Source organism: Copadichromis virginalis, linkage group LG3, assembly GCF_057382275.1.
Source record: "Copadichromis virginalis isolate Kocher_CV1m ecotype Utaka linkage group LG3, C_Virginalis_male_GT1.1, whole genome shotgun sequence".
NCBI classification, from domain to species: Eukaryota; Metazoa; Chordata; class Actinopteri; order Cichliformes; family Cichlidae; genus Copadichromis; species Copadichromis virginalis.
Genome location: NC_140620.1, coordinates 13,447,085 through 13,468,823, shown reverse-complemented (window position 1 = coordinate 13,468,823; position 21,739 = coordinate 13,447,085). Strand labels below are relative to the sequence as shown.

General features: G+C 42.5%; 1 protein-coding gene across 1 annotated transcript in view; it reads left to right on the top strand.

The window, feature by feature from the left end:
- Positions 1-21,739, top strand: part of LOC146712896 (coxsackievirus and adenovirus receptor-like) — a 147,229-nt gene that overhangs the window by 1,694 nt on the left and 123,796 nt on the right. The window contains exons 2-6 of the mRNA XM_085445090.1: positions 4,147-4,473; positions 11,412-11,750; positions 14,438-14,770; positions 15,499-15,837; positions 20,599-20,603. Coding sequence (XP_085301216.1) covers positions 4,147-4,473; positions 11,412-11,750; positions 14,438-14,770; positions 15,499-15,837; positions 20,599-20,603 — 1,343 coding nt within the window. The remainder of the gene's footprint in view (positions 1-4,146; positions 4,474-11,411; positions 11,751-14,437; positions 14,771-15,498; positions 15,838-20,598; positions 20,604-21,739) is intronic.

Below are 21,739 nucleotides of genomic sequence, written 5' to 3'. Positions count from 1 at the left end.
CCACATCTCTGTTCCCTCTGTTGCAGTGCGTGCGAGTCTGTGTCTTTGTTCAGTCTGTGTTATGTGTTTCCTGTTTTACTTTGAAAGTCCATGTCTGATGTTAATGTGTCTGGTTTGCTTCCCCTTGTCTCGTTAGGCCTGATTTGCCCCAGCTGTGTTTCCCTCCTGTTACCCATTCCCTGATTGCCCCCTCTGTGTATTTAAGCCCAGTGTTTCTCTGTGTCCATGTCGCGATCTACCGTTTTCCTAGCTGTGTGTTCTGTCATTTCTCCAGGTTAAGTTTGTTTTGAGTTTTTTCAGTTATGTTATATTTTGAGTATCACATTAAAGCCATTTTGAGTTTATGACTGTCTCCGGAGTCTGCACCTTGGGTCCTATTCCTGTCTGCACACAGCCACACCTAACAGAAGATCGCGACCAGTACATGGACCCAGCAGCACTCGCCCCGTCTGAAGAGCTCAGGGAGGATATAATTTATTCAGTGGATAAATTATGTGACCTGTGGCTGAATCATTCTGGGGAGGAATTTCAGCGTGCTGTAGCGAACCGGCTACAGCGACTGGGTTCTGGTCTCCCCTGGCTTTTGTACTCACTTCACCCACTCATACAGGAGTTTTTCCTTAATGAGCTTGATCTGCATCCCCCTGTTGCTACCGCTCACCTACCCAACTCGGAGAAAGATGTGCTGCCCAGCCCGCCGGACTTGGAGTTGCCCGGCCCATTGGAGCCATCACCGAGGAGGAAGCGGCGGCCGCACCACCGGCGTGTCACCCCACAGCTGGACCCCGGAATGTCAAAACAACCGGCTGTGGTGAGCAAAAAGGACACTTTTTCTTTTTCTTCGGGCCATGGGACTATTTATTCTGGGGCTATATTTTTTTCATCAGCTGCTCAGCCACGGGGTCACTTAGCTGCTCAGCCGTCTGTCTCCGCTGGAGGGTCCGAGGAACCGCTTCAGCCGTCTGTCTCCGCTGGAGGGTCCGAGGAACCGCTTCAGCCGTCTCTTCCTGCTGGAGGGTCCGAGGGGCCCGTTCAGCCACCTGTCTCCGCTGGAGGGTCCGAGGGGCCCGTTTAGCCACCTGTCGTTCAGCCACCTGTCTCCGCTGGAGGGTCCGAGGGGGGGCCCGTTCAGCCGCCTGTCTTCGCTGGAGGATCCGAGGAACCGCTTCAGCCGCCTCTTGCCTCGTCAGCTGGGGGTCCGGGAGGACCCAGCCAGCACGTCCCAGTGTCTGCTGATGGTTCTGGCGAGGCCGTTCAGCTACCACCGGCTCCACCGCCTGGTCCGGCCTCCGAGTCTGCAGCTCCGCCTGATCCTGCATCTGCAGTTCCGCCTGGTCCGGCCCCCGAGTCTGCAGCTCCGCCTGGTCCGGCCCCCGAGTCTGCAGCTCCGCCTGGTCCGGCCCCCGAGTCTGCAGCTCCGCCTGATCCGGCCCCCGAGTCTGCAGCTCCGCCTGATCCGACCTCAGCCTCTGTAGCTCCGCCTGATCCGACCTCAGCCTCTGTAGCTCCGCCTGATCCGACCTCAGCCTCTGTAGCTCCGCCTGGTCCGGCCTCCGAGTGTTCAGCTTCGTCTGTTCCTGCACGGCCTGCACGTCTTGTCCGGCCTGCACGTCCTGCACGTCTTGTCCGGCCTGCACGTCCTGCACGTCTTGTCCGGCCTGCTCGTCCTGCTCGTCCTGTCCGGCCTGCTCGTCCTGCACGTCCTGTCCGGCCGATGACTGGACGTCATTGCCGTCATGGACAGCCCCCTGAACTACGTCGCCGTCGGTGCCTCCCGCCCGGCCGGCCTCCTGATCTGCTCGGTCGCCGTCGGTGCCTCCCGCCCGGCCGGCCTCCTGATCTGCTCGGTCGCCGTCGGTGCCTCCCGCCCGGCCGGCCTCCTGATCTGCTCCGTCGCCGTCGGTGCCTCCTGCCTGGCTGGCCTCCTGACCTGTTTTCTGGGCTATTGGACCATCAGCCTCCGGGCCGCCCCCCTGACCTGCCCGGGTTTGGACTGTTGTGCCGTTAGCCTCCGGGCCGGCCCCCCTGAACTTTTTTGAGACTATTGCCTGGGCCTCTGAGCCTTTCGTGAGCTCTTTTGTTTGTTTGCTTTTGGACTACGCCTGGGCCTTGGTGCTGTTGTTTTGGACTTTGTTCCTGTGTTTTGTTCTGTTGCTTTCCAGGCTCCATTGTTTGTTCTTTTTTTTTTTTTTTTTTTTTGTTTCTGGCTCCTTGTTTGGTTTTGTTTCAAGCCCTCCATCCTGTTTCCCCCGCCGCCCACCCTGGTTGGGTTGTTTTTTGTTTTTTTTGTTTTGATGTTTTGGTTTGGGCTGTCTGGAAGCCAGCCCTTAAGGGGGGGGGGGGGGGGTACTGTTAGGATGCCTGGGTCGTTGACCCAGGGGTTTTGAGTTTATTATATTATTTATACTTTCTAGTCTTTGGTTTCTTTGAGTTCTGTCTTATAGTTTATGTCTCTGTCTTCTCTAGCTGCTCTGTCTCCCCTGTAAGCTTTTACTTTGAAAGTCCATGTCTGATGTTAATGTGTCTGGTTTGCTTCCCCTTGTCTCGTTAGGCCTGATTTGCCCCAGCTGTGTTTCCCTCCTGTTACTCATTCCCTGATTGCTCCCTCTGTGTATTTAAGCCCAGTGTTTCTCTGTGTCCGTGTCGCGATCTACCGTTTTCCTAGCTGTGTGTTCTGTCATTTCTCCAGGTTAAGTTTGTTTTGAGTTTTTTCAGTTATGTTATATTTTGAGTATCACATTAAAGCCATTTTGAGTTTATGACTGTCTCCGGAGTCTGCACCTTGGGTCCTATTCCTGTCTGCACACAGCCACACCTAACAGTTAATGGACAAATGTAAACTTAAAGTTATGCAAAAATTGCAAAACGCTTAGCTGTGCCTCTAATAAAACCTCTAACTTTGCTCTGCCTTACTTCTTTTTTTTTTTTTTTTTTTTTTTTTTTTTACTTTGATTTTTATTAGGTTATTTTATCATTGTGGACATACAGTAAAGAAAATAACAAACAGACATACATATAAACAAACAGAGTCTGGAGTTTACATATCTTTCTCCATTTATCACATTGCAGAAAAAAAAAAGAAAACCTATTATGTTATTTCATTTGTGTCACTTCTGAATGTTTTCCACTTCCTCCATAGTCTGTCGTATTTACCTCCCATCAGTCTAATGTTGAGTGTTATTTTTTCCATCTCTGAGATATCCTCTACAATACTGATCCAATCCCGCTGGGTGGGAGGATCTGGATGTAACCACTTCTTTGTAATTGCTTTTTTTGTTGCGGCCAGAATTATTTTGACTAAATACACGTCCTCTTTTTGTATGTATTCTTTTATGTTTCCTAGATACATCACTTGGCAAGTATTTGGGAATGTATAACTCAAAATATTATCCATATTCATTTTTAAGTCTTCCCAATACTTTTTAATTTTAATGCATTTCCAGAATACATGAGAATGATCCGCTTCCATTTCTCCACACAATCTCCAACAATTTTGTAAACTTGAGGTCAGTTTGCTTTTTATTTTGGGTGTAATGAAAAAACTCTGCCTTACTTCAACAGCATCAGGTAATGTTCATATGTTAATGGTTTTCTTTCATTTTTGATCTACTGCAAAATATTTTTTTAAGGTTATCTGATATAAAATCCCAGACAAGAAAAGTTGCCTTTGTGTTTTTCTGTGTTTTATCCTCAGTTACTTTGACACAAAGGCATCTGCTGTGATGCTTACACTTTTGATAAAGTCTCACAAGTGTCAGATTTCTTTTTATATACATATAAAAACATGGAAATGTACTGATACATAATCAGAATTATAATATTTCTGACGGAGGCAAAATTTCCCTGAATCGAATCGAAACGTGGATCGAATCAATTTGGGACCTTGTGAATCGGAATTGAATCGATTCTAGAAATCAGCGACGATAACCAGCCATATTTCTGACACTTCGCATGTTTAGCATGAGGCTAAAATTCCCCCTCAGTGGGTCACTGGTGACCTGCTGGATGTTCAGAGGTTCATTAAATCCAACATGACTGAAAACTCAAATGTCAAAGGAAATAAAGAAAATATTTAAAGTCAATCATTCTGATCATAATTGTACTTTGACCTTTAACCTCTCTGCTCTGTGTTGTTTCCTCTTTCAGACCAGAAAAACATCACAGCTGAGTCTGGACAGGACGTCACTCTGACATGTCGATCTCCAAACATCAGACGTGTGTATTGGAGCAGAGCTGACCTGTTGCCAGAAAATGTGTTTTTGTACCAGCATGGTCGTTTCGATCCAGACAACCAGCATCCATCTTTTAAGAACCGGGTGGATCTGCAGGACAGACAGATGAAGGATGGAGACGCGTCTTTGATTCTGAAGGATGTGACGATTAATGACGCTGAAACATACGAGTGTTATGTTCACATGGAAGAAACTCACTCATGGGAGCTCATCAGCATCATCTACCTCAGGGTTTCTCCAGGTGAGTGAGTAGAGTTGAGTGTGTGTGTGATCAGAGGTGAAGCTGCTTCCTGGTTGTTGATGTTTGTTTGTTGTATGGATGAGCTGGTGGATGTCAGAGGTAGACAGATGTTTCTCCAGCTGTTGTCTTTGTGGCTGGTAGTCTAGAGTTGTAGAGCAGCATTGTTTGGTTAGAGCAGAAACAAAGACATTTATGAATCCGTCTCTTCTTCTCTTGCTCTCTAACTCGTCTGTAAACATGTGTGGGGAAACTCAATGTTAAAGCCTACAGCTGGAGGGGGAGGGGAGGGGTGAAGCTGGTGGTTGTGAGTCTGTGAAAGTGAATCCTGCCGCTGCCATAGCTGCTGAAAACGTACTTAGTGCAGACACAAAACGTCCATCAGCTTCAAAGTGTGTCAGAAAAATGTCCACATGGTGACTGATGGATGAGAGAGGTCCCATTGTTGTTGTTGTGCACAAATCATTGAACAACACAAACACTTAGAGCTGCTTTCAGTGCTGCCTGTTTTGTTACTGCACACATTTCTGATGGTCCTACAGTCCAACGTAGCAAACATCTCCCTGAAGCCTAAAGGTTGGATCAGAGCGAGCAGCTGAAAGGACACATCTATGAATGCAGTCAGACACTTTCTCACAACCTCACACTTCATCTCATCACAGTTAGGTGGTGTCCAAATTCATGGGCTGCATCCTCCTGAGGCTGCATTTGTAGGCCGAATACGTCACAGTGATGCGACGAAGGTTGTCCCAATTCGTAGAGTCCTGCAAATGCAGCCGACAAATGCGCACTCCTTTTCCCTGAATTTGATGGATGGGTCCTTTGTGTCCTTCATGGCCCTGCCTATACCAGAATTCATAGCGCGGATCAGCCAATTCCAGTTTCCAACAATGGTGGCTGCTACTAAGTTTTTAACATTATTCTTATTACTTTTTCTGGGTGACAAAATAAGTTTTTAAGACATTTTCAGGCGAGAAAGTAGCTGTGTAAACTTCAAATATCTGCATATTTTATCAAGGTATCACATATTTTCAAAAGTGCACCGTTGTTTTCAGAGACGTCTGTTACCCACCTGTTCGATAGCAAGCCGGGGGGTTCAATGATCACTCAAGCCGGTGAGAGCAGCGGACTCCCGGCTTCACTGTTTTCAGACCCCTGCTCTTTCGCCACTCGGGTAAAACATGATATATAAGTCACTCGGATAACTTAAAATTGTTATTGTTTGGCTTTTTTCGGTGTTAATTTGTTCCGGAGTAAATCAGTTTGGCTGAGGGTGAAACATGGGTGAAAAAAGTGAAAAAAACTGAGAAAAACGACCATGACTAGCACAAAATGGTAACATGATTGCGGAATCTATTTGCTAATACTTTACTTAGAAAACATTACGAGAAAATGGTCTGATTGGTCCCCTCCCCAATCTGACCAGGAGTGACATGTTTAGCCTCATGTTCTCCTTAAATTGCTGGCTGTCTGAGTGGTGTCCCAGAAACGATGTGGGCTTCATAGATAATTGGCAAACCTTCTGGAGGAAACCTGGTCTTATTAGGAGAGACGGCATCCATCCCACTTTGGCTGGAGCAGCTCTCATTTCTAGAAATATGGACAAATTTATTAAACCCCCCAAAATATGACTATCCAGAGTTGGGACCAGGAAGCAGAGTTGCAGTCTTACACGCTTCTCTGCAGCTTCTCTCCTCCTGCTACCCCCCCAAAAACCCATCTCCATAGAGACTGTGTCAGCTTCCAAAAAGACAAAAAAACAAACTAAAAACCAGCAACAAACAACTTAAACATAAACAATCACAAAGAAAGAACAATACAGTATCCACATCTGAACCAAAGAGTAAAACAGTGAAATGTGGATTATTAAATATTAGGTCTCTCTCCTCCAAGTCTCTGTTAGTACATGACTTAATAATTGATCAACAAATTGATTTACTCTGCCTTACAGAAACCTGGTTGCAGCAGGATGATTATGTTAGTTTAAATGAATCAACACCCCCGAGTCATTCTAACTACCAGAAATCTCGAAGCACAGGCCGAGGGGGCGGTGTGGCAGCAATTTTTCACACCAGCCTATTAATTAATGAAAGACCAAGACAGACTTCTAATTCATTTGAAAACCTGATGCTTTCCTCCAACTAAATGAAAATAAAACTGAAGTCCTGTTATGTGCTCCAGACAGACATGTACCCAGCACAATGAATGCTCTTGGTCCCCTTTCAACGTTTGTGAAACCATCTATCAGGAACCTAGGGATAACCTTCGATCCTGCTCTTACATTGGATACTCACGTCAAATCTCTGGTTCGGTCTTGCTTTTATCATTTAAGAAATATTTCTAAATTGAGCCCCATAATAGCTCATACTGAACTGGAGATTGTTATTCATGCTTTTATTTCATCACGACTGGACTATTGCAATTCACTGTTTACATGTCTAAACAAGAGTTCCCTGGAGCGTCTGCAGACTGTCCAAAATGCTGCAGCAAGGCTTCTGACGAAAACATCGAAATACTCACATATAACACCGCTGCTTATACAGTTACACTGGCTCCCTGTCGAATTCAGAGTCCACTTTAAGATTCTGGTTCTCACATTTAAGGCTCTTCAAGAACAAGCACCATCATACATCATTGAACTCTTACAGCCCTATGCCCCTAGTAGGTCTCTGAGGTCTTGTGGTCAGGGCCTACTTGTTATTAAGTATACGAGACTGAAAACTAGGGGTGATCGAGCTTTTGCTACTGTGGCCGCCAGACTGTGGAATTCTCTTTCTCAGAACTTAAGATCTGCTGATTCACTGATTACTTTTAAAAACACAGCTAAAAACACATCTTTTTAAAATTGCATTTTGTTAACTTTTGACTGTACTTCGTCTTTTTAATCTGTGTCTATACCTTGTAAAGCACTTTGTTATCTCTTATCTAGAAATGTGCTATATAAATAAAATTTTACTTACTTACTTACTTAACATTGTCCACCCCAGCTGTGAAACTCAGAAACCAGTCTTACTTGTTATCATCTATCGTCCACCTGGGCCTTACACAAAGTTTCTGTCTGATTTCTCAGACTTTTTATCTGATTTAGTTCTGAGCTCAGATAAAATAATTATTGTGGGTGATTTTAACATCCATGTAGATGCTAAAAATGACAGCCTCAACATGGCATTTAATCTGTTATTAGACTCAATTGGTTTCTCTCAAAATGTAAAAGAACCCACCCACCACTTTAATCACACTCTAGATCTTGTTTTAACATATGGCATCGAACCTGAACATTTAACAGTGTTTCCTGAAAACCCTCTCCTGTCTGATCATTTCCTGATAACATTTACATTTACAATAATTGATTACACAGCGGTGAAGAGTAGACTTTATCAAAGTAGATGTCTTTCTGAAAGCGCTCTTGTTAATAATCTCACCTCCTCACTATGTACAACTCTGGATACTGTAGCTCCGGTGAAAACTAAGGTCTCTAATCAGAAGTACCTGACTCCGTGGTATAATTCTCAAACACGTACCCTAAAGCAGATGACTCGTAATCTGGAGAGGAAATGGCGTGTCACAAATCTAGAGGATCATCATTTAGCCTGGAGAAATAGTTTGCTGCTTTATAAGAAAGCCCTCCGCAAAGCCAGAACATCTTACTATTCATCACTGATTGAAGAAAATAAAAACAACCCCAGGTTTCTCTTCAGCACTGTAGCCAGGCTGACAAAAAGTCAGAGCTCTTTTGAGCCAACCATCCCTTTAACGTTAACTAGTAATGACTTCATGAACTTCTTCACAAATAAAATTTTTATCATTAGAGAAAAAATTACCAATAATCATCCCACAGATGTAATATTATCTACAGCTACTCTTAGTACCATTGATGTTAAGTTTGACTCTTTTTCTCTAATTTATCTTTCTGAGTTAACTTCAATAATTACTTCCTCCAAACCATCAACCTGTCTTTTAGACCCCATTCCTACAAAACTGCTCAAAGAAGTCCTGCCATTAATTAATTCTTAGATCTTAAATATGATCAACCTATCTCTAATAATCGGCTATGTACCACAGGCCTTCAGGCTGGCTGTAGTTAAACCTTTACTCAAAAAGCATCTCTAGACCCAGCAGTCTTAGCTAATTATTGGCCAATCTCCAACCTTCCTTTCATATCAAAAATCCTTGAAAGAGTAGTTGTCAAACAGCTAACAGATCATCTGCAGAGGAATGGTTTATTTGAAGAGTTTCAGTCAGGTTTCAGAGCTCATCACAGCACAGAAACAGCTTTAGTGAAGGTTACAAATGATCTTCTTATGGCCTCTGACAGTGGACTCATCTCTGTGCTTGTCCTGCTAGACCTCAGTGCAGCGTTCGATACTGTCGACCATAATATCCTATTAGAGCGATTATAACATGCTGTATGTATTACAGGTACTGTGCTGCAGTGGTTTGTATCATATCTATCTAATAGACTCCAATTTGTGCATGTAAATGGAGAGTCCTCTTCACACACTGAGGTTAATTATGGAGTTCCACAGGGTTCAGTGCTAGGACCAATTCTGTTTACATTATACATGCTTCCCTTAGGCAGCATCATTAGAAGACATAGCATACATTTTCACTGCTATGCTGATGACACCCAGCTCTATCTGTCCATGAAGCCAGATAACACACACCAATTAGTTAAACTGCAGGAATGTCTTAAAGACATAAAGACCTGGATGGCCGCTAACTTTCTGCTTCTTAATTCAGATAAAACTGAGGTTATTGTACTCGGCCCTGAAAATCTTAGAAATATGGTGTCTAACCAGATTCTTACGCTGGATGGCATTACCTTGGCCTCCAGTAACACTGTGAGGAACCTTGGAGTCATTTTTGACCAGGACATGTCCTTCAACGCACATATTAAACAAATATGTAAGACTGCTTTCTTCCATTTGCGCAACATCTCTAAAATTAGAAATATCTTGTCTCAGAGTGACGCTGAAAAACTAGTTCATGCATTTATTACTTCAAGGCTGGACTACTGTAATTCATTATTAACAGGATGTCCTAAAAACTCACTGAAAAGCCTTCAGCTAATCCAAATACTGCAGCAAGAGTCCTGACAGGGACTAGAAAGAGAGAGCAGATTTCTCCTGTTTTGGCTTCCCTTCATTGGCTTCCTGTTAAATCCAGAATTGAATTCAAAATCCTGCTCCTCACATACAAGGTCTTAAATAATCAGGCCCCATCTTATCTTAATGACCTTGTAGTACCATATCACCCTATTAGAGCGCTTCGCTCTTGCTCTGCAGGCCTACTTGTTGTTCCTAGAGTATTTAAAAGTAGAATGGGAGGCAGAGCCTTCAGTTTTCAGGACCCTCTTCTGTGGAACCAGCTTCCAGTTTGGATTCGGGAGACAGACACTATCTCTACTTTTAAGATTAGGCTTAAAACTTTCCTTTTTGCTAAAGCATATAGTTAGGGCTGGACCAGGTGACCCTGAATCCTCCCTTAGTTATGCTGCAATAGACATAGGCTGGCGGGGGATTCCCATGATGCATTGAGATTTTCCTTTACAGTCACCTTTCTCACTCACTATGTATTAACAGACCTCTCTGCACTGACTCATATCTGTTATTAACCTCTGTCTCTCTTCCACAGCATGTCTTTATCCTGTCTTCCTTCTCTCACCCCAACCGGTCGCAACAGATGGCTGCCCCTCCCTGAGCCTGGTTCTGCTGGAGGGAGTTTTTCCTTCCCACTGTTGCCAAAGTGCTTGCTCATAGGGGGTCATATGATTGTTGGGTTTTTCTCTGTATCTATGAAGCACCTTGAGGCGACTTATGTTGTGATTTGGCGCTATATAAATAAATTGAATCGAAAGAGGAGAAAGAAACTGAGAATGACCAGAGCTGCTGTAATAGGCTGTCACACGCAAGGGGCATCGGAAGTGTAAACACGATGTATAAGTCACTTAGATAACTTAAAAATGGTTTGTTTGTTTTTTTACTTTTTTCGGTATTTTATTTGTTCCTCAGTAAATTGGCTTGGCTGAGATTAAAGTTCTAAAGTTTTCACACAGCTGAATAAACGTCCAACAGAAAACTGATTAAACAGAAGTGTGAGATGATCGAGAATTTATGCCGGTATCCTGTTATATCTTAAATAGCATGGAGCACACGGCTGGGTTTATTAAACTCCACTGAGACATCTGGTGACACAAAACTAGAAGGCAAGAACGTCCAATTTCACAGACGCTCCCTTCGGTGTACCAGGCCTCCTGAGGACCTAGCCCACGTAGACCAGGAAGGCCAGGTCCTCATGAAGATGCAGCCCATGGATTTGGACACCCAATTAAATCTGACTTTAAAAGTCTGATTAAAATTTTCAACTTTGTTTTTGACGCCATTGTTGTGTTTGTCACATTAAGCAGGTCAGGTATACCAGTTAGAAACCAAACACAGTTTCCACTGTGTGTGTGAAGGAGACACGAGGCTGGGTGGACACTTAACATCTGTAATCCAGCTGTGAGAGAGACAAAGAAGTGTAATGTGTGTGTCAGTGTGATGTGTTGTAGTGTCAGGAGTCAGGATGCAGCTACAAAGCTTTTTGTTCAGTGTATACAAACAGCTGTAGCTCCATAAAGGCAGCATGCAGAGACTCACAGTGTCTTATAATGAGAGGCTGCTTTCTCTCACACATTATGTTCACTTATTATCAGCACATGTTGTTGTTCTGTGGAAGCTAACATCTTGTAGTTTCTGACACTTTGCATGTTTAGCATGAGGCTAAAATTCCCCCTCAGTGGGTCACTGGTGACCTGCTGGATGTTCAGAGGTTCATTAAATCCAACATGACTAAAAACTCAAATGTCAAAGGAAATAAACAAAATATTTAAAGTCAATCATTCTGGTCATAATTGTGCTTTGACCTTTAACCTCTCTGCTCTGTGTTGTTTCCTCTTTCAGTCCAGAAAACCATCACAGCTGATTCTGGACAGGACGTCACTCTGACATGTCGAGCTCCAAACAACAACATCTTAGCTGTGCACTGGAAGAGAGCTGACCTGAAGAAAGAATATTTGCTTTTGTACCAAGATCATCACTTTGTTCCAGACAACCAGCATCCATCTTTTAAGAACCGGGTGGATCTGAGGGACAGACAGATGAAGGATGGAGACGTGTCTTTGATTCTGAAGGATGTGATGATTAATGACACTGAAACATACGAGTGTTATGGCTTCATGGCAGAAACAAACTCATGGAAACTCATCAGCTCCATCTCCCTGACTGTTGTTGATCCTCCAGGTGAGTGAGTAGAGTTGAGTGTGTGTGTGATCAGAGGTGAAGCTGCTTCCTGGTTGTTGTTTGTTTGTTGTATGGATGAGCTGGTGGGTGTCAGAGGTAGACAGATGTTTCTCCAGCTGTTGTCTTTGTGGCTGGTAGTCTAGAGTTGTAGAGCAGCATTGTTTGGTTAGAGCAGAAACAAAGACATTTATGAATCCGTCTCTTCTTCTCTTGCTCTCTAACTCGTCTGTAAACATGTGTGGGGAAACTCAATGTTAAAGCGTACAGCTGGAGGGGGAGGGGAGGGGTGGAGCTGGTGGTTGTGTCTGTGAAAGTGAATCCTGCCGGTGCCATAGCTGCTGAAAACGTACTTAGTGCAGACACAAAACGTCCATCAGCTTCAAAGTGTGTCAGAAAAATGTCCACATGGTGACTGATGGATGAGAGAGGTCCCATTGTTGTTGTTGTGCACAAATCATTGAACAACACAAACACTTAGAGCTGCTTTCAGTGCTGCCTGTTTTGTTACTGCACACATTTCTGATGGTCCTACAGTCCAACGTAGCAAACGTCTCTGTTACGTCCCCACATGAAAGCTAGGCGAAGAGGGTGGGGTTGACAGTAAGAGTTGGATCCGGGTTGAAATGAAAAGAATGCCAGGCAGAGGTATTTAACACAAAATAAATCTTTATTGTAATCAATTAACTCAATAATCATATAAATAGTAACAACAGAAAGAGACAGCACCGCTGCTTTAATGATAAATCAGACAGGTCAACCCAAAGAGATAGTGACCACTTCAACAAAGAAAACAACTATAAGGCTTCAACAGAAAAAGACAGCAACGCTGCTATTGGCAATAACCAGGCAGGCCAAACCCAATAATGGAGGCCGCCGTTACTTCAGTGAAACCACTGCTCAGTTTTTTTTTTTTTGTTTTTTTTTCTTTTTAAAGTGACATCAGAAACAGCAGCATGTGACATCACGTGATGGCGGAGCTTCAGTTCATCCTTTGTCATCTTTTTTTTTTTTTTAATAGGACAGGGGGAAAGAATGAAAGAAAGAGGGGGAGAGAAAGAAAGAAAACCAAATGGGAGAAGAGACGGTGAGAAGGGGGGGAAGAGAGAAAAAAAAAACAAACAACAAAAAAAACAAACTCCTGGGTCACCTGTATGGAGAAAAAAAAACAAACAAACAGAGGAGATAGCAAACAACAAAGTCCACCCGTCTTTCCTTCGTCCCGGTGCATGCTTGAAACAGCACATGTGCATTCAGTGCTGCCATGTCAATCATGTTATAAAACACGGCGCTGGCCAGTTGCCGTGTTTTATAACTTCCTGGACTTCCTGGTGGAGCTTGCAAGGGAGTTGGCTCACTCTCATGTAGCTGCGAAGAAGGCAAGAAAAGAACAGTTGCTTTGCACACAACCCTCCACAACGAGCCCTGGAAAAAGAGCCACGTGTCAGGTCAAACACAATTGCAAGAACAATCATGCCACTGTGCAATGTGTTCACTGCAACAGATACACATGTGGCAAATGCAGACTACAGATACCATGGCAGTGCCAGGATTGTGAGTGATTGCTGAAAATGTTGAAATGTATACAAATGGTTGGTTTTTTGTACTGTTTTATCAATAAATCTCAGCAACAAAGGACATACACCCATGTGTGTTGATTTCTCCCTAAGATGGCAAACTGAAACACTCCAAGTTGGTGACTTTTGGAGATTTATTTCCCTGGATGATTGAGAATGCATCAAGATGAAACACAAAAGGAAGTTCACAGCTTTTAGCAGCTCCAGCACCCCCTCATCCACACACCCCCACTCCCCTCCCTCCTGCATTCCTTTTTAACAACCTAATATACATATGAATGACTAGCCAATTTAGCTTCCACTTGGCTGAAGCTAAAGCTTAGCTAAAAGCCATTTGGCTGCTCTCTGGGTTTTAAAGGTAGAAAAGCCAAATGGCTGCTCTCTGGGAGTTCTAGTAGACCAAAGGTTGGATCAGAGCGAGCAGCTGAAAGGACACATCTATGAATGCAGTCAGAGACTTTCTCACAACCTCACACTTCATCTGATCAAAGTTAGACTCAGGTTTGAACTCAACTTTAAAATAAGATTTTAATTTTCAGCTTTGTTTTTGACGCCATTGTTGTGTTTGTCACATTAAGCAGGTCAGGTATACCAGTTAGAAAGCAAACACAGTTTCCACTGTGTGTGTTAAGGAGGCATGAACCTGGGTGGACACTTAACATCTGTAATCCAGCTGTGACAGAGACAAAGTGTAATGTGTGTGTCAGTGTGATGTGTTGTAGTGTCAGGAGTCAGGATGCAGCTACAAAGCTTCTTGTTCAGTGTATACAAACAGCTGTAGCTCCATAAAGGCAGCATGCAGAGACTCACAGTGTCTTATAATGAGAGGCTGCTTTCTCTCACACATTATGTTCACTTATTATCAGCACATGTTGTTGTTCTGTGGAAGCTAACATCTTGTAGTTTCTGACACTTTGCATGTTTAGCATGAGGCTAAAATTCCCCCTCAGTGGGTCACTGGTGACCTGCTGGATGTTCAGAGGTTCATTAAATCCAACATGACTAAAAACTCAAATGTCAAAGGAAATAAACAAAATATTTAAAGTCAATCATTCTGATCATAATTGTACTTTGACCTTTAACCTCTCTGCTCTGTGTTGTTTCCTCTTTCAGAGCGGAGACTCATCACAGCTGAGTCTGGACAGGACGTCACTCTGACATGTCGAGCTCCAAACAACAACATCAGACGTGTGTTTTGGAGCAGAGATGACCTGTTGCAAGAGAACGTGTTTTTCTCCCAGCATGGTCGTTTCGATCCAGACAACCAGCATCCATCTTTTAAGAACCGGGTGGATCTGCAGGACAGACAGATGAAGGATGGAGACGTGTCTTTGATTCTGAAGGATGTGACGATTAATGACGCTGAAACATACGAGTGTTATGGCTTCATGGAAGAAACTCACTCATGGAAACTCATCAGCATCATCTACCTCAGGGTTTCTCCAGGTCAGCGAGTAGAGTTGAGTGTGTGTGATCAGAGGTGAAGCTGCTTCCTGGTTGTTGATGTGTGTTTGTTGTATGGATGAGCTGGTGGATGTCAGAGGTAGACAGATGTTTCTCCAGCTGTTGTCTTTGTGGCTGGTAGTCTAGAGTTGTAGAGCAGCATTGTTTGGGTAAAGTTAGAGCAGATCACATTAAGCAGGTCAGGTAAACCTGTTAGAAACCAAACACAGTTTCCACTGTTTGTGTGAAGGAGACATGAGGCTGGGTGGACACTTAACATCTGTAATCCAGCTGTGACAGAGACAAAGTGTAATGTGTGTGTCAGTGTGGTGTGTTGTAGTGTCAGGAGTCAGGATGCAGCTACAAAGCTTCTTGTTCAGTGTATACAAACAGCTGTAGCTCCATAAAGGCAGCATGCAGAGACTCACAGTGTCTTATAATGAGAGGCTGCTTTCTCTCACACATTATGTTCACTTATTATCAGCACATGTTGTTGTTCTGTGGAAGCTAACATCTTGTAGTTTCTGACACTTTGCATGTTTAGCATGAAGCTAAAATTCCCCCTCAGTGGGTCACTGGTGACCTGCTGGATGTTCAGAGGTTCATTAAATCCAACATGACTAAAAACACAAATGTCAAAGGAAATAAACAAAATATTTAAAGTCAATCATTCTGATCATAATTGTACTTTGACCTTTAACCTCTCTGCTCTGTGTTGTTTCCTCTTTCAGACCAGAAAAACATCACAGCTGAGTCTGGACAGGACGTCACTCTGACATGTCGAGCTCCACACAACAACATCTTAGCTGTGCACTGGAACAGAGATGACCTGAAGAAAGAATATTTGCTTTTGTACCGAGATCATCAGTTTGTTCCAGACAACCAGCATCCATCTTTTAAGAACCGGGTGGATCTGAGGGACAGACAGATGAAGGATGGAGACGTGTCTTTGATTCTGAAGGATGTGACGGTTAATGACACTGAAACATACAAGTGTGGTGTTTTCATGGCAGAAACAGACTCATGGAAACTCATCAGCATCATCTACCTGAGTGTTGTTGATCCTCCAGGTGAGTGAGTAGAGTTGAGTGTGTGTGTGATCAGAGGTGAAGCTGCTTCCTGGTTGTTGATGTGTGTTTGTTGTATGGATGAGCTGGTGGATGTCAGAGGTAGACAGATGTTTCTCCAGCTGTTGTCTTTGTGGCTGGTAGTCTAGAGTTGTAGAGCAGCATTGTTTGGTTAGAGCAGAAACAAAGACATTTATGAATCCATCTCTTCTTCTCTTGCTCTCTAACTCGTCCGTAAACATGTGTGGGGAAACTCAATGTTAAAGACCCTAACCCAGCTGAAAGGACACATCTATGAATGCAGTCAGAGACTTTCTCACAACCTCACACTTCATCTGATCACATTTAAAATCAACTTTTTTGCACCTGATAAAAGTCAAAGTCAACCACAAAACCATTCAGAGATAATTAATTATGGATTTGACTTTGTTTTAAAGTTAATATTTTCTTGTTCCTGAAAATATTAGCATGTGGCTGAACGTTTAAGTGATGCACTGGTTACCTGGTGTGTGGCAACCGGTTTAACTAATCGAATCCAGAACAACTCAAAACTAAGATAAACAATCTAAAAATAAAACATAGAAAACAGAATTCCCTCATGATAAGGTACACGTGGTACCATCCTCTCAGCACTTCCTGGGGTTTCTTTCCTCATTTATCGACACTGATGACTTACAGAGACTCTGAGCATCAAACATAGGATAAAGAAAAAGAAAACGATTAAGCACAATAACTGCACTGAATATTAAAAGTAACTCTACACCAGGAAACCATCAAATGTTCTACAAATGTAATTTTACTGAATTTTAACCAGTGAAAATGTCTGAGATATTTATACAGTGTAAAAACTTAAATAATCAATTTTATAGATGCTTGATTGTTGTCACCCCTGAAACATTGTTTTCAGTGTATCAGACTTTATGATGTTTGGCATATAGTGTACTGTACTGGTGGATTTTTCTGTTTTCATTTAAAAACAGGAAACGCAATCGACCAAAACTGCAGCCTCCATATTGTTTTGAAACATGGCCGCCAAACCAAAAGAAAACCCAACAAACCTGCGTTTCCACTATTTCAACAGCGATGGAGGACACACTGTCTGATGTGATGATTTATATTTAGGGACCGAATTTTAAATCTTTTTTTTTTAACATACTAAAATTACCAGTTAACTCGCAGGGTTTTTTAACAACCCATGTGAAGTCAGCCGTCATCTTTGGCTCAATCAGCAGAAAAACGAAGACTGAAGATCTGCGAGAGCTCATTAAAATACGTTATTTTTGAAAAGTAAAATCATCACTAGTTTGAAAATGTTTTTCTTTAGCATGAGGCTAAAACACGGCTGTACCTGTGATCTGGTAAATGATCACAGCTCTGTCCCACCTATCCTAATAACTCTTTATATGTACACAATACACAACTTTGTATAAAGTGCATCAGTCAGTATAAATGCAGACAAGTGTTGAAGGATTAACTGTCTGACTGACTGTTACGTCCCAACGATGAAGGTCAAGGGGGTGTGTGCGGACTGGTAACAAATGGGTCCAGAACAGAATGAAAGGAGAACAGACAGAGGTGTTTAGTAAATAAAGTAGTTTTTATTATAGATAAACTTAACATAAAGAGTCGGCAACGCCGTTTTACCAATAACACTAGGAAAAAGGTCGCAACAACAAAAAACACAACAACCAAACAAAAACTCCACATCACGAGGAGGTACTTCCAGGGGCCCACAAGATCACCCTGTCACTAGCAGCAGCTAGCTTTACTGCTTCCACAACTCAGGCAGAACAATCACACACCTAGAACACAAAGTGGCGACACCAGAGAAAACCACCCTCTGTCATCCAGTTCATCCCCAGCTTATATGACCTCAGAGAGGTGATTGCTGACTGGGCCCAGGTGGTAAATGAGGCCAATGAGCAGCAGCTGTGTCCTGGGGAGAGAGAAGAGCGAGAGAGAGACAGAGGGGCGGAGCAAGAGAGTAGGAGGCAAAGAGAGAACACCACACCCACACAATAGTAGTTTCAGGAGGTCCTGCTAGGGCCGTATCACTGACTGCTTGAAGTCAAGCATCCATCCACTTAGATGGCCTCCATCAGTTTTCTTTAGCACAGTCTTACTCGCTCTGGAATCGGTGTTAACCATCCTCATCTGTGAGAGTGTGAGGCTCCACACTGAGCTCATTTTTTATTAATTAATTTACTTACATTATGTCCTGATAGCTTTAACCTTAGAATTTAAACCATGTGTAGTTGAGCAGACTCAGTCCTCCCTGCATGTTTCAGGTGTTGCTGTTACAGAGAGAGAACGGCTACTGTCAGTCTGCCATGTTTAAATCAAGGCAAAATACTGTAGCTGTGTTTCTGCTAGAGCTGGGCGATAGAACGATAACGATATGTATTGCGAAATAACATTTTCTCGATGGAAAAGTTAAACTATTGCGATAGGCCTCATCTCTCTTGTCCTCTTAAAAAAAAGAAAGAAAGAAGAACAGCCAATCTAAATTAAGTAGCGCAGGGGAAGCAGCCAGCCGCCGTGCCGCCCGGGTAATGGAGGAAATGAGTGTGCCGACTAGAGAAAAATCAACCGAGAGCGTGACCGAAGGTTACCGAAGAGAAAACAGATGATGGTTCCAATGCTGGAGAGATTGTCGAACGGAAGAGCCATAGAAGTTCCGTAGTGTGAAGGTATTTCGGCTTTTTCAAGTCTGACAAAAAAACAGAGCAGCGCTCACTGTAAATTGTGCCGAAAGCAAGTCTGGAAATACAATAAACCGGTGCATGCTCATCTCTGACTGGAAGCGCTAATTCGTCATTCGGCTTTTGTCAGACTAAAGTAACTGTTAAAACTGTTTGAAAAGCTCAGCTATACAACAAGGAGAGATTGAGAACTTCCTTTTAGTTCTCAGTTTATTTGATATTGACAAAACTTAGTCAATTTTGTCTGTTCTTCTGTAAAACAAACTAAGATTTATTTTTAGAATTAATATTTTGTTTCTAAGTGGAATTGACAATTTAGTAGTCTGTTTTGTTTGTTTTATTTTGAAACTTAAACGCTTTAGCGGCTGCCTTTTGTGTAGTTTGCAATATTTGCCTTTATTTATCTGAAGTAGTACATCTACCCTGTTAAACTTATTATGAGAAATAAATATTTAAATCAAAACAAGCTGCTGATTATTTCACATTTTACTTGTGAGCAACGGCACATTTAAATCTTACAAATATAGTTATTTGGCTTGTATCGTGATATATATCGTTATCGCCTGAAATGAAAAAAACATATCGTGATATGAAAAAATTTATATCGCCCAGCTCTAGTTTCTGCCCTCTTGCTGTAATGTTCCTGAGACCAGCTGAGCAGAGTTACTAATCTGTAAGCAGTTTCCAAATTCCAGAATCACCGCCTGGATCGTTCTACAAACTTTGGAGGAGACTGATCACATTGTAAATTTGAAGTGCTTCATATATAAACATTGTAAATTATGTAAACAGTGTAGTTTGTTTGGTGTGACAGAGCTGTTATCACTGAATCAAAGGTTCAGATGTTTCAGCCTCATAATAAACAAACACATTTTCAGAAATTCGAGGATTTGACCTTCCAATAGTCTCATGCATGTTTCAATGATAGTGATGTGTCGGTTGTGAACGAAACGGCTCTTAGAGCCGGGTCTTTGAAGTGAACGACGCGAGCCGGCTCCTTATTGGGAGCCATGGTTTTTTATTTCTTCTTTCTCTCACCCTCTCTCTCACACTTTTTTTCCACTTCACTCCATATGCGAGCCTTGTGCTTTGCGCTGGGCAGAGGGGGGAGGGGCAGTAGTTACACTCTCAGTTGGAGAGAAAGAGAGCCAGGGACTACAATGTCACATTAGAAAGGTATAGTAATCATCCACAACTATTTTTGGTTGCAGATGATAAAGGATTCAGAAAGTTTATTCATGCAGGTCCATATGACAGAGAATGTGCATCTTTTTGTTTTCATATTTTAATTTATATTTAATTGTGTTGTGGTTTGCAGTGTTTTGTGTTGTTTTCACTTTAAATTTGTTTAAAAGGAAAAAGCTGAAAATTTAAAGTTAAAAGTTTATATATTACATTTTATGTGGAGTGAATAAATAAAAGTATATTTACGGTGGTCCCCAGAGACAAAGCACGTACCAACTCCAAAACACGTCAAAACATGTACAAACTCCAAAACACGTACAAAACACAAACAGAAGTGCTCCAGGATGCTAGGCGCAGTGTTGAGCTTTTGTTACCTAGTGGCTACACAAGCCAGGATGTACCAACGACCGGGTTTGGTGTGTGGTAGTAACAGGTAAATTAACAATATTTTATATTATTTGAATATACATGAGTGCTTGTGTATAAATACACACACAATACACACATGCTTTCAATTGTGTAATTTAAGTGATCTAGGTAGCTCTGTTTTGGAAGTTCAGTTAACGCTAGAAATGTGTTTTGGAGTTTGTACGTGCTTTGCCAGCTTGATGCTGGATCCCAGCCAGGCCTGTTTTCTATGGGCCTGGGCCACATACACAAAACTATGATTGGGCCAGATATGGCATGCCATCACATAAATAGTGCCTCATTGCCAGACCTGGCGTACATACACTCTGCCATGACACCAGTCAGTCAGAAGTGCCAGCTTGATACCGCATCAGGGCCAGACCTGCTTGCTATGGGTAGGTGTTTTTTTTATATATTTTTTTTATCTTTTTATGGTGAAAACAAGATTGCAGACTGCAGTTTGGGTCAGATCCTGTTTTTCCCGTTTTTAAACAAAACAGCAGAAAAATCCACCAGCATGAACATTTTCTCACTTCATACATGTTGTCAATTATTGTTTTTTAACCTAATCTCCTGAACTAGAAAAGGGGATGGATTCTGTTCTGTTCTTCACTCATCACCTACCTGACAGCTGACACCTCACACCTGTTTCTCACCTGCAGGTCAGACAGGAGGAGACAGAAATGAACTGTGAGTCAGACGATCTAAGGACAGACACCAATGAACTTTCCTGAACATCCAGCAGACATCTCTGATGATCATCATGCTCACACTCAGACCAACAGTGTGTGTCTGTGCTGTCAGTGACTCTGAACTACAGTTTATTCATCTTCAGGCTGTTCATGAGATTTACTGACACAAAGTCAAACCGTGTTACAAACATACATGAATTTTTGTGAGCTCTAATGTCAGGATCAGTGAGTGTTTTTGTGTTGGTTTAGGTTAGGCAAATTAATTATTTTATGTTGGTGTGGTTGTTTATTAGCTTCATGTGACTTTTTCCTCCTTAAGTACAGCCCACTGGAAAACACTTTGTATAAAAAAAATCTTCTCTTTGCCTGACATTTTTTTAGTTTGTAAATCCATCTCATCAGATTTAAGAGGTTTTACAAACTGTTATAGGGGGTGTCCAAATTCATGGGCTGCATCCTCTTGAGGCTGCATTTGTAGGCCGATTATGTCACAGCGACGTGACGAAGGCTTTCCAAATTCGTAGACTTCTCCGAATGCAGCTGACAAATCTCTTCTCCTTTTCCCCGAATTTGAAGGATGGGTCGGGTGTGTCCTTCGTGGCCCACCGTATCCCAGAATTCATAGCGCGGCCCAGCCAATTCCAGTTTTCAACAATGTCGGCAGCTACTAAGTTTTTAATATTACTCTTATTAATCTTTCTGGGTCACAAAATAAACTTTTAACATATTTTCAGGCGAGAATGTAGCTGTGGAAAGTTCAAATATCTGCTCGGTTTATCAAGATATCACATATTTGCAAATGTTTGAATGTGTGGTTCATACAGAACTTGGTCAGTGACACTCACATAAACACATGAGTACATTACATTAACACATGAAAGAACAACAGTGTGGCATTAATCATTACAGCAGTAAGGA